This window comes from Acanthaster planci, linkage group LG04 (genome assembly GCF_054643075.1).
Source record: "Acanthaster planci isolate LZ-2023a linkage group LG04, COTS_SCS, whole genome shotgun sequence".
NCBI lineage: Eukaryota > Metazoa > Echinodermata > Asteroidea > Valvatida > Acanthasteridae > Acanthaster > Acanthaster planci.
In genome coordinates, this window is record NC_141780.1 from 7,944,673 (window position 1) to 7,964,085 (window position 19,413).

At 39.9% G+C, this 19,413-nt stretch overlaps 1 protein-coding gene across 5 annotated transcripts in view; it reads left to right on the forward strand.

Moving 5' to 3' along the window:
- Positions 1-2,935: 2,935 nt before the first annotated feature.
- LOC110988870 (calcium-dependent secretion activator 1-like) overlaps positions 2,936-19,413 on the forward strand; it is a 61,919-nt gene continuing 45,441 nt past the window's right edge. For all 5 annotated transcript variants that reach the window (XM_022252782.2, XM_022252784.2, XM_022252783.2 and 2 more), the window contains exon 1: positions 2,936-3,918. In XM_022252782.2, coding sequence (XP_022108474.1) covers positions 3,115-3,918 — 804 coding nt within the window. In that variant the 5' untranslated portion in view covers positions 2,936-3,114. The remainder of the gene's footprint in view (positions 3,919-19,413) is intronic.

Genomic DNA, 19,413 nt, shown 5'->3' on the forward strand with positions numbered 1-19,413 from the left:
AATGAGATGGAGGCCCACCCACTGCTACCGTCTCCGGCACTGCGTTGTCCAGGATCCAACCTGGCAACTGCTCTTGTAGATCAACCTTGTCCTCGAGGGCAAAATTGGCATTTTTAAGCCCTAATTCCTCAAGTTCTCTTCCTGGAACAATTGTGTCGGCGATGCTGTTTTGGACACCACCTCTCCTGCATACAAAGTAAGAGCCCACCTTTTCTGTCAACATCCACTTCAAAAATGTTACATAAAAACAGGGCTATGTAAAATGGCAGACCACCAAGGTTGCATGGGTAATTAGCAACTGATTCTGTGAGAAAAAAAAGTAGAGGTGTCCTGTAAGTAAAGATTGGCCTTTCCTAAGTCTTTGAAGAATATTCCCTACAGAAGGAAAGCAAAGACATCCGTTCTGCTCATTGGAGGGACATCAAGGTCAAGTCCAACTAAAGTAGTTGTACTGAACACAAATTAAAAATACTTCAACAACGTGGTAGATTTGGGAATATAAGAGAGAAAGAGATGTGCTATAGACAGCACCACCAAACCCACCGCCCAAGCAAATTGTGTCCCCTGGGACTAACCGAGAACTACGAACGACAGTGGAGAATCAATGCTGTGGAACAGTGGCCGTGAAATTGTTTTATCCAATGCGAACAAAATTGTGTTCGGTTGCACAACTTTTGGTGACTGGTTTTAATTGGTGTAATTCCCGGGGGTGGGGTTATATATCTGAATCATCCACTCACTACATGTGCAGTCTGCCTAATTTTTTTCACCATTACATATGGTGAAAAAATAGGTAGACTGTGAAGAACTTTTTCTGACTTGCCAACAACTAAAATGTATTCAATAGCAACAGCCCCGTCGCCAGCTTCAAGCATTCAGGAGGCCACAGTATCAACTAGGTGGGCCACATCACAAAAACAAACAATATAGCACACAGATTATTCACATATTCAGATTCTGATGTTAGTTGCTCATTTAGAGATTGTTTAAAGATATTTTTATGCTTGTGCTTTTTTCTGATGGGGGGCCTGCAGCTTCCCGCTGGGGGTGCCCTAAAGTCCTCAAAGACAATGTTTATGAACTGAGTGGATTTGATGCACTTTAATAATAAGGGGGCAAAACCATTTTCCTACTGAATTAATTGCCTCAGTTATTTCCTTTGTCTTGATTTTATTTTTAACAGACCCCCTCCCGTGTTTTTAATAGCAGATAAAGTTTTTTTTAAGCAGGCTACAGAAGCACCTGCACTTTACCTGAGCCCTGCACGTTATTGCACCAGCGCGCCCTCTGTTGGCGGATTGTATTTGTAAGTTGACCGTGTGCTCCTCATTTAGGGGTGCACCACTACAAATAAATTCCCATAGACAGCAATGATAAATCCCCACACTTTTGCAATAATTTTAAAAATACTCACAGCTCTCACAGGTGTCCAGGCTGCACAGAAATACGATGATCGACATGTCCCCTTTCATTTTCCTTTCAATTTTCGGGGGGTTGACCATGAATTTTTGAGAAATTTTCACCAGAAGCAGACCACCCCTAAAATGAAGAAAATATCCCTGCCCAGTAAAGTAGCCATTTTGAAAAACCACCCCTCTGCAGAACGGCCAAACAGTGCCATTTTCTGACCCGACTGCATCCAAATTGCTCAGAATTTGAAGCCCAAAATCCGGGCCAGGGGTCCAGTGCCATATTTCTCCAATTCCTCAATTTCATGGCTCTCAGGACTCTCTAATATAGAATATTTTGAGTCTATAACTTTGATTAATTAGCTCAGCGGACATATTTAGGGCCTTTTTGCGAGGGTGCACCCTTAGCCGATGCTCACCATGCTGTTCGTAGTCTCTTTGTCAACCATCCACAAAAGACCACCCAAAAAGCAATTATCTGCTAATTCGGAAAATTCGGTTTATCCCGGCCAATTGTCGCACCTCATATGATATGCTTAGCGATACTCTTACTATCAGAACTATACACTCTGAAGATGTAGCCGCATGTTCTGTGTCAATGGACTCGAAAACTGAATCTTACTTGTAGAATCTAAGCTTGAAAACAGTTGATTTCCCCGAGTTCCTTCAAAGTGGGCCCAAGAGCCTGGTTATGCGTTTCTTGACTCAAAGCAGTGCCTTTCTCCCCATTAATTTCTGCTAAAAGTTACATTTGAATTTGATTGACATAAAAATGTAATTCACTCAATTAGCTCCAACGCAGACCAAATACCCAGCTTTTATCTTACAGTACTCATGGATCTAATTCCCAAGAATTAGGAGAGAAAACTTAGCTGCGGCGAGACTCGTGGAAACTGGAAAGTATGGGATCTACCTTGAACTATGATCATAGAGTTTGGGACTACTTGAAGAAACAACGGGAAGAAAATGGCAACACTCTGAATTCTGACATGAATCAACGGAATTATTAAAGTTAAGTACTAAAAAGTGCCCATCTTCTCTCAAAAACTATCTATACCTGTACATGCATAGGCTGCCGTTGACATTACGCTGGCAGTGACACGATAAGTACGTTTTCTTGGGCAGTTTCTGTACTCACAAGTCTGCTTTCATTCAGTAACAGAGTAGCAACCGGTGATTGCTGTGGTCAAATGCTCTACTAGTTCATAACAAAAAAGAAAACTAAATCTAACATTATTAACACTGCATAAGTGAGCACTCGATTGTTTCCATTACGAAGATCATCAATGCTTTTTAGGATGCATCAGAGCAAAGAAAATTAATCTGACACAGTCTTTAGAAATCCACGCGCCTTGGATCACTGCCGTGGTAGCTGTGAGAAATGCACACGGAAAAACTGCATCTTGCAGAGATCCGTATGGTTTTCTCATTAATTTTTGTAAACAATTTGCCACGCCCACCTGTCTTGACACGGTACGCACATAAAAAATACGTCAAATGTTACAAGCGCATGCGCTGGCGCTTGGATAAGAAATTGATAGCAGACGTATCAAACATGGCGATCGGTCAAGATGCACTCTGATGTGTCTGTCGACAATCCCAAATTTAACAGGATACTGGTCATGACAGCGCGAATATTTGGACCACAGAAGTAGCTGGAGGCAATCAGTAAACTCTGAAGGGACGCTAGACTACTGCAGGGACCATGTTGGACCCATCTTCGAGCGAAGAGGAGTCGGAAAATGACACATACGAGGATGAAACGGATGCGCTTTCCGTGCCGAGCCAGGCCGGGCTGCGAACGAGCGCGTCTAGCAATGACAGCCTGCAGACCAGCAGCGGGGCTGTCCCCGGGGCTGGCGGCCATCGGGCGTCTGTGGTACGGCCAGCAAGTCCCAGTCCATCCTTGATCAGTGAGAAAGAGCGGGAGGAAACGGAGAGGTTGCAGCGGGAGGAGGAAGAACACAAGAAGCGTCTCCAGCTGTATGTGTTTGTCATGCGATGCATTGCATACCCGTTCAATGCCAAGCAGCCGACCGATATGGCCCGGCGGCAGACCAAAGTCACCCGCCAGCAACTGACCACCATCAAAGAACGATTCCAGGCCTTCATCAACGGAGAAACTCAAATAGTGGCTGACGAAGCCTTCTGCAACGCCGTGCAGAACTATTATCAGGTGTTCCTAAAGAGTGACCGGGTCTTGAAGATGGTTTTAAGTGGTGGATGCTCGTCCCACGACTTTAGGGAAGTGTTCAAGAACAATGTGGAAAAACGGGTCCGGAGTTTGCCCGAGATTGACGGCTTGAGCAAGGATACTGTGCTGAGTTCCTGGATGGCCAAATTTGATGCCATTTACCGAGGGGAAGAGGACCCACGGAAGCAGCCACAGAGGTTGTCCACGGCCGCCGCATCAGAGCTCATCCTCAGTAAGGAACAGTTGTACGAGATGTTCCAGAACATCCTTGGCATCAAGAAGTTTGAGCACCAGTTGTTATATAATGCGTGCCAGGTGAGATTCATTGTGATGTCATGATACATAGGACTGTGCATGTACATGTACACGTATATGATGCAATGTAAGAAAGAATTCCATAAACAAAATTCACTTTTTAGGAGAAATTTTTGCTCCAGGACAGATTTAAAAAGGGGCGACATTTATTTTTGGGGGATAGAGATGTGAAAGGGGGTTCAGTAACTTAGGGGGACAGGTTTAAAAAGAAGGGGCCCCACGCAATAAAACAGCAAAAAAGTGAGTCCTTTTGCCATTCTTTTTTTCCCCTACTATATCCTCTACCGTTTCCTTTTCCCTTCATTATCCCGTCCTTTTATTTCTCCACAGTTTTCCTGTCATTAGTACAAGGATTATTACAGTTAGTATACACATTTAATACATTTAATCCAAATTATGTCGTAAAGGGGAATCAAACCTGCAATGAAGAGAACTGTTATGTATAGAAATACAGCAGTCTAACTGACCATGCCACACAAGCGCTTGTTGCCGGAGAAAGTTGATATGTTCCAAAGTTACGGTTGAATTAAGGAGAGGTCACGATGAGGTCAAGATGAATATTTAAAAAAATTAAATATTTATGAAACTAAATATGTAATTATTCACGAATATTTGTATAAATAAGAATATTTAAATATAAATAAATGTGGTATCCGTTGTTAATATAAGTAGGTTGTGCCAAAGGAAATCAACTAGGTAAGGTACATGTCCGAGCACAATTGACTGTATGACGTGAGTTATCTCCGTCGTATTAAATAAACCAAGAGAGAAAGAACAAGTAGAAATGCAGTCGGCCGTACGAAAGAAGGAATTTCAGTCCAATGCTGTATAAGAACTCAGGTGGAGTCTTGCTTCATCCATTAGCAATACATGCACTATGAGCGAGAATTGGAGTCTTACGTGCAATTGGTGAGAGAGGTGACTATCCACACCAGTGGAAGCGACCAGTTTGGGTTCTACCTGGCCGAATACATGTGGCGCTGCCGACATGCAGGAGTAGACCACTTCAATCAAATCCTTAAGGATGTTCTTCTCCTGCACAAGCCTCCCCTCACATTTTAGAGCGCAGATAGCCACACAATAATCTAAAGACAGGTTTCAGCTCCCTTTTCCCCTTCCCTCTGTATAAATATAGAAAAAAACTCCTCCAACTGACAAGCACTCTCTAAAAGAAATTTGCCCCTTTTTTCCTTCTAAACAAATTGTCCAACTTACAAACTGTCTGTAAAAGAAATTGGGCCCATTTTTTCCTTCTAACCAAATCCTCCAACTTAAAAATTGTCGCAAAACACGCACTATTTTCCCCCAAGTAAAAATTGTACATGTACAGTAGGGCACGTTGCGCGGTATTTGGTGAACTGTGTAGATCCATCAAGACAGATGACGGCCCTCTGCACTCCTCGTGTTGCGGATTCATGCATAAAATTACCTCAATGCTTGTGGCAGCCCAACCCCTGTTACATAATGGTTCTTTCCGGATATGATTCGGTTCATGCGCACATGTCGTGCGCATTCGCCATGTTCTTCAGAAGCAAAGATGGCCGCCTGTCGATGTAAATCTGGTCCATGTGTAGCTCCAAAAGTGTGCCCAAAACTCCACATTTCTGTCCTATGATGTTCAGCTCTTCAATGCCTATTGGAATCGTCTTCATTCAGCGATCAAAGTAAGGATACTTTTGTAGTAATTACGCGATATTACAGTGAACTTCGTGTATGGAATTCTTCCCGCAATGTATTTGTGACTTTAAAAATTTTGAGGATAACGTGTCAAAAATGCAGTAGGGACCTACATGTACATGTAGGCTTAGCCTACCTGTTCATTACACTCGTTTATGGCAAGATGTTGTGATACTAAGCCTATCGGCTTGCTAGTCCAAGTAACTGAGACCCTACAAATCACCTCTTAACATTTGGGCATGATGACCATCCATGTCCAAATGTTAAAAGAGGTGATTCTTAGAGTTGTTACTCAGATGACCGGCCTGTGTGGTTACTATATCCAACTGTAGCATCTGTCCTTGTTACAACTATAATGTGCCTGCATGTGCCATCGTCATTTTGTATTGACAAAACATGCTGGCAGAATCACCAATGTGAAGTTACTTCCTCATTCAGCGTTCAGCATTCACTGTTCGATATTCAACATTGAAGAAGTACATGTAACCTGGTAACAGTTTGATATTTAGGATGCACTCTCCTAGAAATGATGGAGTATAAAAGGGACAAAAAAACCAAGGCAACCGTGGGCATGAGATTTTTTTGGGTCAAACAAGCCCTTAAATGTAGGTGATGGTTTTTTTTAGAGTAACATAATTATTTGAGGGAAAAACAAGCAGTTGTATCCCCTATTTTCATTCAAACTATTTCAGTCAATGGAAATAATATACATCAAGTCGATGTCCCAGGCTAAACTTACTTTCAAAGTGTTTCTGTGCACTTTAGGCCTCCCCTGCTCCCATTTCAACCGGGGAAACGTGGTTTCCACAGTTGAAATGGCTTAAAGTCTTGTTGGTGGAGTTCTTCATTTGCAACTACAGTAGGAAAGTGAATGCATCACACCAAACTTTTCTCAAATCAAAATAAAATACAAACACATGCCCCGTCTCCAGATTACATTGAAACTGATCTCACTGTTCTCCCCAATCACCCAGGACTCCTTACAGTCCGGGGTATGGGGTTTTTCGAGGTCAAACATGCCCTCAAATGTAGGTGATGCAGTTTGTTTTTTGTCCCATTTGCACTTTGTTTCTACATGTAGGGATGTGCATCCTGAGCACTTGCCAAATCTCAAACTGTTGCTTATTCAAAGTTGAATGTCAAATGGTTACAGGTACATGTTGAACATCGAATATCAAAATGTCAAACATCAAACACTGCGGGCAGAATCCAGTTTTTGTTCGCATCATGGTTGAAATGTTACATTACAGTAGGTTGCCTAGTTTGGATGAATTCCATTAGGTGTGAGCCGCAAAAGCCTGGAGAAGGTTGAGAAATTTCCCATAGAAATTTGCTGACTTTAGTTGGGCTAGCCGAACTGCAAAACTATAGTTGGAACATCATGTCACACTAGTAGCAAGAGTCAGTGTTAGGTGCCAAAAGAGTAACCTTTGGGAAAGTGTCAAGTCTCCAGCCACCACAATTCTGGAGTTTTATCAACAAGTTTTGAAAATACTGGTATTTATTCATTTATTTATTTATTTTATATATCCAGGGTATGCCCAGTGTACTAAAACTGGTTTCCATTGAGGCCAGGCAAAAACACTCATAAAAATGATACATACTGTATATACTGTAGAAACAAAAGTTTAAAATTAGACACCTTCACAATTACATACAAACACTAACTCTAACAGGGGACACCAAAACACACGGAACATCAACATGGTGAAATTTGCTAGAAAGGCAAAGCACATGCAAAGTGCACAATAAACGAAAAACAATAAGTACATGTATAATACTGCAACAACGACACTCATGCCTTGTTGGGGCGAGCGAAAATCCCACAAAAAACAAAACATTTTTTTGATAAATAAACAGGAGAATTCCCTTCCAAGTCCTGAATGGAAACTTGATTTAAAGCTACCAAGTTGTACAACTCCCCAGATTCAACTTCTCTCCCTTAAATTTGTAATCCATAAATGTTATGTACCCGGGACATATACATGTACAATGTATGTACCATATGTTTGATGAAGTGCTGATTTGAATAGGCTCAAAGAAGACATAACTAAGTCGAGCATTCAGATTATTCCAGATAATGAGGCCAGATACAGCAAAGCTCGAAGCATAAGAATCCTTTCATGCAAAAGGAATTTTCAGTTTCTTCTCAGGAGATTGACAAGTTTCTCGACCTTAAGCACGTGGCATGTCAAAGAATTACTTTTAAAAACAAGATACAGCTTTCGTATTATTAACTCTCGCTGGATAAGGAAGCCAATCAAGTTTTTTAAACATATCAGCTGGAAAGTCGCCATTTAGGTACAGTAGACCTAACCACATCCACAACTTCACAGAGACAATTTCAGCTTTTCCAAAGTTGAATGGTCAAGTCTTTAACCCTAAAAGAGTTGCTCCCCTCAACATTTTTTCCCGATATTGCGGCAGTGCCTTTTTTTCTTTTAAGTTTAGCCTTTAGGAGTTTTAGAGCAACTCTTTGTGGTCATTTTACACCAATTTTCCCCCTTATGAAATGGAACATTTCATGTGTCATCCCATGAAATTATTCTTACCACTGCTTGAGTGTAAGAAATTAATTATGTATATTTTATTTCAACTGCTATGCAGAGGAAATCCACAGGAATCATCATTAAGTTAATCTTAAAAAAAAATCAAAGATTGGAGTTCATACATGTGGAGGTTTGCCTGCAGAAAATTCAATGAAATGTTTTCCCCTTGCTCCATATGCATGTATAATTTGTGTAACTCATTATGTGGTTTGATTCCGTCCGACATGCAGAACTTTACAAGTACATGTACATGTACCAATCTCATAGTGATTACATGCAGTTCACATTGAACGTGGCCGTTGGATCTGTATGCTCGGCACCATCTGTTTTTCCACTGGCCCATTGGCTGCAAGCATTGCATTAGGCCTACTTTATTTTATCAGATCAGAGGGTTGTCCTGCCATTTACAAGAAGGAGGTTCATTGTTTGATGTACTGTACCAGTACATGTGCATTGGCAAGCAAAGAATGTGGTAGACATGCTAGAGTACAAAGTTCACCTTTACCGAATCTTTGCCCTGCCTCCTTTATTCCGCCCCTTGAGTGGATTGTACACAGAATCACACATTCGGGACATTGCCCCAGTAAACTGGGGCAAAGTAAACTTTTACACGAATGTTCTGGGCCTTTCCCTGTGTATTCTGCTTTTCCCTGGCCTGCCACCCTTCGTTTTCTGAATTTCAAGTAGGCACATGTACTTTATATGTATGTACAATTTACATCAATCACAAACTTACTGTATGTAAATGTATGTACAGTTATGTCCAAGTGTGTTTGAATTATATACATAAAATCCACAGATTTATTAGCTAGTCCCAATGCATTTAATTAATACATGTACATGTACAATTATGTACATATGTTGTAAATCCTTCCTATAGATACTAGTACATAAAGTTTTGTGGTACCCTGTAGTTACATGTATTATTTCATGTGTGTAAGGGAACGAGTGAAGTACATATATCAGCCTGAATTCTGGTACATAGCTTGCTATCCATGGCCTGTTTTTTTGCAAATCCAGATTTTGTCCAACAATTTTTGCAGTTCATGCAAGCTATGTGTCAGTGTACATGTACCAGTACATGTACATACACATGTAGGTTAGGCTACATGTACCAACAGGATGAGTAAATTTATGATGGATGCCACAACCTACAACAGGGTTTGTGTATCCACTGAGGCACCTGATGAAGTCATGTACCAGCAATTTTGCTGTCATTATAAATCTATTGGTCTTATGGTTTTTGTCTGTCAAGTGTCATTCTTGTGCATGATAGCCTGAACACGTACCAGGTATACATACATATGGAGTCACTTAGTGTCCAGAGTGATTGAAAAAATTGTACAAATGTATGGGTGCTGACTGAGATCTCACGTGCTATGATAGCTGCTAGTATCAATCAAATCAAATCTTTGTGCCAATAAAAGGTGCTAGTAGAAATGTACTGTCATGTACATTGTACACTGTGCAGGCACCGTTACATGTACACGTACATGTATGCACAGCACTTGCACGTCTGGTCCTTTCCATGAAATCCAATTCCTTCAGTTGCAGCCAGATTTTCAGTGTGAATATGTTATGAAGACATGTACCTGTTAGATTTTCGTTCCCTTGCTTCCCAGTTGGTGAAACAAAAGCTCTGTTCTTGATTTCTGAACTGCTGTACGCAACACTCAGATTAACAAAAATTAAACTGCAAATGTACCGGTATATATATACATGTACCTACATACCATGCAAGGAAAAGGTAAAGAAAACAAGATCTAAAATTGAACAGGTTTTAGAAGAGAAAGACTCAGTGTCGGAAGCAACCTTAAATTTAATTTTAAAGGTCAAGACTTTTACACATGTACTGGTACATATGTACATGTAGCCAGTGTTTTTATCTGCATGATTTTATGCAACAGCAAAATTAAATCTCACACACATTTATAATTTGAAACTACAGCTAGAGTGAGGTTGTGATTTGTTCAGGTTTCCAATACACATGTATTGGTACTTATTTCAATGTGTTCATGTACGGTATTTCTCCACACGTATTGTGCCATAAATTTGTATGGGAGAGGGGACCAGTCATTTGCATTGGTGTACAGTTACATGTACATGTAAGTCAGAAAAACTTTCTCGCAAGGGAGAAAACGTTGATGATAAAACTTCATATGAATTGACGTGTGTGATGAATGCAGCCATTTCACAATAGTGCACCATTAAGAGTTTGCAGTGCGTTGGCCAATCACAATGCAGGAAATGTGTCAACCCTTTCCAAATGCGCATTGCCAGTCGACACGTCCGGATGTACATGTATCAACCCATTCAAACACACATTGCGTACAGTGGCTACTGCATTGCAAACTCTTGGCGGCACACTATTGGGAATCACACACATTACAGAGGTAACACTTGCAGACAGATTTACAAAACAGGTACATTGTACATGCAGCTTCATTTTCTTAGACATTAGAAATTCGCAAGACAATGACACTAATTAAATTCCTAAACAAGCTTCAAAACTAACAAAAGATTTCCAGGGAATGGTACATGAACTTCAGAAGTCAACTTTGTGTCTATTTGACTAAAACAAAACTTGTGGTTTTAGAATGATATATATATGTAAGTTGTAAGCATTATAAAACATATCTGAAAATCAAGCTTTTTGTTTAGTTTCAACTTTGGCATTCTGTTATAGTCAGTCGCAAGTATTGTTAGATCACATGCAGGCATACATGTATTTGTACATGTACATGTACAAACACATACATATGTATACACGTATATGTATTATAATAATGCACTGTGAGTCACCTGAATTGGAAACATAAAGCAAATGGAATACATTGTACAATGAAGTATGGAGGGTGTGTTTCGTACATGTACATGTAAGTACAGTTTACATGTACGGAATATGGTGTGAACGTTTTGCTTCGTTATGCAAAGTACAGAGTAGCACAGCCCACACACGACAGCATATGGTAAATACAACTGCTAGTTATTTGCAGTATTGAATGTGTGTAAATTAAATGAGGTAGCCCACTAACCCACTCATCTCACTGCTGGCTGGAAAATGTCAAAGTGTGTCCCGCCTCAGAATGACCATTCATGTGTAAATTGGGCGCCGGACAATACCTGTACACGTAAGCCCCGGTCGTTTACATGTTATCCAAGAGACGGCGCTTGCAATCGGAAAATTGAAGTTAATTTGGAGATTGCCAGGATTCTGTAATATTTGCTACTTCATTTGTCATGCATATGCTGTCATGTTCCAAAAGGCTTATAAACAGGGTCAGAATAGATTTTTTTCCGAGCACATACATGTATCATTTTGGTATTGTACATACTTGTATACAGTAACATGTGTATGGCTTTTCGATCTTTAAGCACATTTTTTTGGGATAGCACTGCTTTGAGCAGGCTTAAACTTTCAAGGCACAAACATCAGAGTAGATGTTTAGATATTTTTATAGGGTTCACATGACATGATTTTTGTTTGTTTATGTACCAGTACATGTAGTTAACTGGTTAATTTGGTTTTGGGTACTTTTCATGCCAAACAATTCAAGCAATGAAAAGCAAGGAGCAGCCTACTCAAGCCGTATAGACAATTTGTGTACATGTTTCAGAGAGACGATGCATCATACATTGTACATGTATAGTGGTACGTGTATGTACAGTACATGTACAAACAGTTAACCTTTACTGACTTTTTAAAGTGATAATTTAACTCCATAGCCTGGGGTGTACAGGTATCTTCCCCTACTTGGCCTCATCTTCATAATCCTTGGTTGCTAGGAACCCTCATTCACTAGTCAGATTAACTTAGCTTTCAACTGCAGTTGTATCAATTGTAAATCGTGCAGTCATCGTCGAAAAACTACGCTACATTTAGGTAATGCATTGGCACTTGGAATTCAAGTGTAATCTACAAAATAAAAGTTGAATTCAAGTATACACTTGGCATGCATTCGCACTTACCGGTACATGTACATAGACCAGTACACGTGTACATGTGCCATGCGTGGGCTTGGTCATTAGTGTTCCAGATGTTGATCATGACTCCCCTAATTTCATCAGGCATTGTGAATTAATTCTGTGCTGTTCACTTCAGGAAATAAGAACCTCCCCAAGTTCATCATTAACAAATGGCCCGTATTTCCTAGAACCTGCCACATACTGTATACATTCGTAATAAACTCTATTTGAAACCTGTATAATGGTGCGGTGTCGCAAATGAAATATTCACTTGCCAGAAGTCTTGTCTCTGGTGAAGGGTTTTGATGAATCATGCCCAACACACAGTCAGACGTTCCTCTACAGTATGTGGAGGTGTGTCACTGCTTTAACTGTCTTGTACTGTACTTGTACATCTTTAGCTGAAACACAAATTGGAGACGCACTCGTACAGTAATGTACATATACATGTACTGTACCTGTATAGGGAATGCACATACAGGGAAGTGTATACACTGGAATGTACCGTGTTTAGTGAAACAGTATTCTAGGAAAATTCTGTTAATTTGATCCCACCGGTACATATAAATGCCACCCATTGAAAGTTGGTGCCTGTTACCGATAACTGCCCATTACCGGTAATTGTCAGCTTTCCCCCAAAATGTTGTGTTACGGCATTACAGTACATGTAGGTGTGTAGGTTAGTGGTTTGTACTGTTCTCAGCTTCATGCATTTTTGAGGGGAACTACACTGTCGTTGAAAAAAACTGTAATTCAGCCCAACTTTATATCGAGTACCGAAGTGGAACGTCATTTGAACCAGAAAGCGTAGTGTGGATAAATGGAATAGGAGCGTGCTGGTTCATGTAAATGCCACCCTTTGAAAGTTGGTGCCTGTTACCGATAACTGCCCATTACCGGTAATTGTCAGCTTTCCCCCAAAATGTTGTGTTACGGCATTACAGTACATGTAGGTGTGTAAGTTAGTGGTTTGTATTGTTCTCAGCTTCATGCATTTTTGAGGGGAACTACACTGTCGTTGAAAAAACTGTTATTCAGCCCAACTTTATATCGAGTACCGAAGTAGAACGTCATTTGAACCAGAAAGCGTAGTGTGGATAAATGGAATAGGAGCGTGCTGGTTCATGTAAATGCCACCCTTTGAAAGTTGGTGCCTGTTACCGATAACTGCCCATTACCGGTAATTGTCAGCTTTCCCCCAAAATGTTGTGTTACGGCGTTACAGTACATGTAGGTGTGTAAGTTAGTGGTTTGTACTGTTCTCAGCTTCATGCATTTTTGAGGGGAACTACACTGTCGTTGAAAAAAACTGTAATTCAGCCCAACTTTATATCGAGTACCGAAGTGGAACGTCATTTGAACCAGAAAGCGTAGTGTGGATAAATGGAATAGGAGCATGCTGGTTCATGTGCTATTCTGGCGCAAATGCCTTTGACAGGCATAATTTGTGCGTGACGCGTTCACTTCAGTACTCTATAAAAACACACTAGAACCCTCCATGGTGTAACGTACATGTACATGTATGCACTACCATTACATGTACATGTATTTCATCACAAGTAATATTTTAAGTGTTCTACTGAATGGAAATGCTCTGAAATATTCCAGAAACGTCACAAATGGCATTACATGTACATACTGTACCAGTATTCTGAGTTACCCCTTACACATGTACTGGCACTTGACTTAAATTTACTGTATGTGTACATGTACATGTATGGTACAGTACCTTATGTGTATCAGCCAATAAATATCCAAATGTTGCTAGACACCCTTCATCTTCTTGGAAAAACCCATTTTTAATGTAGGTTTTCCCGACTAATTTCTGAAAATGCGCTGATTAATTCATAAAATAAAAATTCAATTTGTTGTGGATTTTTAAAACGACTTAAAACCTGGTCTCATTTTTGCAATACCAGCATTTGACTTTGTTTTTGCATCCTTCAAATGAATGAATGTGCATTACATTTCATTTAAGAGGTTACAAATAAGTGATCAGGATTTCAATTTGAAGTTTTTCGTTGCCAGTTGTAACCAACGTGCAATCTTATTCACTGAAAATTTGTTTTTCACCGTAAACTGTTGGTTTTGAATATTCATTTTCATTTGTTGTAATTGAAATTCACAAAATTTGAGTTCAAATATACAAGGTTACAGAAATCATGACACCACTTCCATAACGGATGTAATGTTACTCATGGAGAATTATAGTGTGTTTGTTATCAAACTGTACACCAATTATCTTCCCATTCAGCCATTGCAAGAAGGTTATGTGTCAATTTCTGGGTGATTGTGGCAAAAACGTAGCATGAAAAGGAAAGGTTACCTCAGCGTCGGTGTTTGTATAGGATTCATACAATAGTCAGTATGTTTTTAAAGACAACAAGAATGGGCTATTTCAGTCATGAATATTCAAACATATAACCATTCAACTAAACACTTTTAAGAATATAACTTCAGTTAGCACACAAATTCCAATTCTTGACCAGGCATACCTTAAATAACACTTTCGCATGAAACCGCCTGCACATTTTGCGAAATAGATTGAGTTCAAATCAAGATGAATGCAGGAATGCAAAGGTGCATTTGATTTTGGGCAAAAATGAATGTTGACATTCTACACCAGTGCAGTATCGAGAAATTGAACGCTGACTTTATACGACTGAATGCACCCTCACTAGAATAGAAGTTTTATTTGTTAAATAGAAACGGTGCAAAAACGAAAGCTGCCATTACTAATTCATTTACACATTTTCTGAAATTGGCCGGGAAAACCTATATTTCAGTGTCATGTGAATGTACACGTCCAACCATGTGTAAATCGAAATGGTTTCTTAATTGAAGCACTGCACTGCATGCTTAATATGCTGTTTGTTCACGTACATGTGCCATACAGTGCACCATATACATGTACATGTACATGTATGCATCTATAGTCTCTTTGCATAATACATGTACATGTACATGATGCAACTACAAATACAAACATGTGCTTCGGTAATTACTGCTGACACATTGAAATGCTTTCAATTGATTTTGGTCCCAACCAAGCTGTCTCAAGCTGTGCATGGTGCTTTGTCAATACTGGTACAAGTAACCTGTTCTTGTTTATTTGTTAGTATTTAGCATGATATTGTGGACACCAAGCAAAATACATGTAAAACTTTGCACCGTAATCAGCTCTTTTTCCAGTGCACTGTGAATGTCTTTGCAACAATTGACAATTTTGCATCATTTTGTGGGAAATAACATCATATTTTCAGTGACTGGTGCATCCAAATTTTCTGAAACTGGTGTTAAAAGTTGTGCAAGACATCTGTCTACGTAATCATGATGGCTTGGAAATAAGTTTGTGTAGAGTGTGAAGAACCAATCAGTGCTCATGACTAGTGATGTCGGTTCTAAAGGTAATACTTTATGATGTGGAAATGTGGATAGACTGAAACTCCAGAATAAAAGCTTGGTAAAAGTCACAATAACTGCCAGTAAGTAAACAAACCACTGGCCAGTTTGGTTATGTACGTATGCATACATACGATATAAAACATTTGCTAAAATTGTACATGTACAATGTATGTACATGGGTAGGTACATGTTTCGTACATGTACATGTATTCATTTAGGCCTATACATGTACATGTGTACATACGTGTGCAAGGAAGGATTCAGCACTCAGAAAAAGGCGACTTTGTGTAGACGAGGAGACGTTGCCAAATTGCAGTAATCAACATTAGTTATTCTGCCATAGGTTGTTCGGGTTTTTAATTAATGCTTCACAACTTCTTTGTCGATAGGTGCCCAGTGTACACGTTCCATACACCGGGGAGAATGACTGTCTAGTAATCAATGTAGACTCATTCCAGTTGTAGCTGAGCTCAGCTTGTATTGATTCAATCATGCAATAATGAGAATCATTTGTCTGAATTGACGCACATACATGAACACATAAATTAAATGTACATCATACATGTACAGTACAGTGTACTATACAAGTAGATGTACATTGTATTTGCATTGTGTCTCATTTTGAAGTGCACTGCATTTGCACGTGTTCATATTTCCCTCATGTGACTTACTTTTTGAACAGCAATTATCGAGGGGAACCTGATGGTGCAATGTGTCTTTGAGGGAATAAAGACCATCAATGATCAACAACCGTTGTTACGCTGACAATTTAAACCGAGGTTAAAGGTTAAATGGTGGCAATAAATGGACCAACAATCATAAAATACCGAAGCTGCAGGCTTTGTTATGAGCATGTGAATGAACTGTTTGGCAAAGTTGCCATACCTGTTTGATGGTAGCAACTAGACTCCTGATATTGGTGAGAGGAGCCTTGTCAGTTGGAAGGGTTAACTCCGAGGCATTTTTTCCCCACCCTAGACAAATTATTGTGTGAGTTTTGCACCAGTTTTGCAATTACATGTAAATACAGTTGTGATCAATAGTATCACAAGTTTTCAACTACTGTCAGACTGTACCCAAATTGCTCTTGTCAGTGCAAGACTTGGTATGCATGTACATAAAACTCTGCAGACTTTGAAATTGATCAGCTCAACAAAAAGGAAATAAGATTGCTTGGCAAAGATATACAGTCAATTCTGGTTATACCAGGGAGCAAAGTTGCTGGGGCCAGACAGATTGCTCGTTATTACCAAGAATTTCTTATCAAGGAACGAAAAAACAAAGCAAAGCATAAAGGTTTGAGACATTGGGATAATTTGTAAACTTAAGTCTTTGTCATATTTTTGTTATAACAGTGTTCTTCATATTGAGAGTGGACTGTACATACCAATGTACATGTCTGCTATCAAGGATATCAGTAGTGTCTTACCCTAGTTTCATGTACTGCATGTTATCTGCTTCTTTCTTACTGCAATGGTTACAGTACCTGTACACTCTGCACATCCTCACATCAACCTGGAGTATCACTGTCCTCAAATTGATTTAAACTGTGCCATCAAAGGTAATAACCAGTGTGGAGTCTGCCTTTTGAGCTACAAAGCAATATGCAATACCTGTACGTTTGCATGCAGTACATGGAGACCAAACTGTACAGCACTGTGATATCACTGACCTTTTTCCCCAAAGCTTCATATATTATACCAATCCATAATTTCTTGTAGTCTCAATTGTATGTGTACACGTATGTACATGTACATTGTACATGTACATATACAGTGTAGAGACCAGCACATGTACAGTATGTATCGGTATGCATGTGCACCACACACAAACTTAACACAGTGCAGTAACAGCTCACATGCATTTGTGTGGCGATGCATGCATGAATGAGAAAATGTATTCTTAATCCACCAAAGCTAATGATGCATGTGTCATTAGGGACTGCATGAGCTAGTCGAGCCAGGAAATGGTGGCTGTAGGCTCTCTCCAGCATCCACAGGATGAAAAATGTACCGGTACATGTAAGATGTACAATGTTCGGCAGATTTCTGGTGGTTAAGTATTGTTCTGAAAAAAAAAAGAGTGTTTCAGAACAAAATTTGAATTAAATATAAGCTATAAAGTGTCAAATGTTGACATCGATTGCACATGAAATGGCCGGGGAACAGTATTCAAAAAGATTTTGCCAGCACAACTTTAGGAATTAAGAACACATCTTGTGTTGTGTAGCATGGCACGTTAATCGCAATTTGAATACGTCATACATGTACCTGCACCCTGTTCAAGCATGGTAGTACACATGTATGTGTATATAGAATCTGTTTTGAAGGGATGTACACGTAACGCACCAGCACGCACCTATCTGTACATGTATGTACATGTACCGAGTCTGTATGTGAAGCAGCAGGTACAGTATTGTGTGTCACTACAGTAAGAACAGTAATGGCATTACTGGCCATGAGCAGCGACTCTGGTGGTGTCTTGTCTGATTCACCGCACACTGCTAATGGTGGTTTAATTGATGACTTGGAAGTTTATCTTCATAAATAATGCCTGCTAGGTTGTGTGTGTGTGCTGTGTATGATACTGTAAATTTATGTTGTGCTCGCTGTGTGCACAAAATAGTTTATATCAAATTCTCACCTTATCACAAGCGTAAAAACACCGTGTACACGTTGAAGTGCTCAATTTTAATTAAATGCTGAATTAGAGTGTGGTTTGTGTACTTTCAGCTAAATTGCTCTGGATTGCTACGTAATTGAAAAGAAAGTCAGACTCAGGCACGCTTTCACACCCAAGGTTTGCTGGAGCTGGAAATCAAGGCTTTATATTTCATGTTCATGCTCAGTCACTAGTATGCAGTGGATGACATCATGGGATGAGCAGATCCATTCACAGATTCCCAGAAGGTTGCGGAAGATGCACATCTGCATCCATTTCATCGCTTCCGGCCTTCTTCCTCCCCCTCTCCCCATGGTCAGACAGACACAGACTGACAGAAATGATGGGACGGTCGGTGTGGCGATACATGAAACTCTGTGTAACCATTGGGGAAATAGGGAGGACTACATGTACAATGTACAACACCGTGTTGATTTGAGGGATGCTTTTGGGATTGGCATCACATAGGATGGTGGACCTCCATGCAAGAGCATGGAGGTCTGATACGCATGTTGGCCAGGAACAGGCTCTATTGGATGGGATATGTTGCATTAGATTTAATGTGTGTATAGTGAAGACTCATGAGGCGGCAACAACGGACTGTATTTAGCAATATCCCAGGTATAAAGGTACAGTTTGAAGCTCTTGCATATACACGTAAATATTAACAGAAGATAGGCAGACTGATGTGAAGATGGAAACATTTTATCTGGAGAAGTACACCACACACACATACATGTATTCATGTATGTACATGTACATGCACGTATACATGTACGTGTGTCCTACTAAATACATACATGTAAGCTGCCTTTTTTGCTTATCTGACAGACAAGATTTGAGCCAGATTCAAGTTGTTCCAACTTGTCTAACCAATGTGTATGTACATGTAGCGGTAGATCTTCATTTGCCACACTGGTGGGGCTCCCGGTACTATATACCCCTTTGGCATACAGGTACTTTCAGCTTTGCTGATTACATGTACCTTTGCTCATGACACAAAACACTGTAAAGGTGCCAATCACATAAGCAGTGTGTACCCTTATTATAAAGTTTTGCAAGTGTTCCAACACCCAGAAGAAACCTTTTAAATACTTACAGGTGCAGTGTATGAATAGGCATGAAATGCATCAAACAGTGAGCACTTTATGCCCTTGCAACTAAGTTCCCTTTTGTCATAAATGGAGGGAACAAAATGTACCTGTCAATTTTGAAATTTAAATGGACACTGATTTTC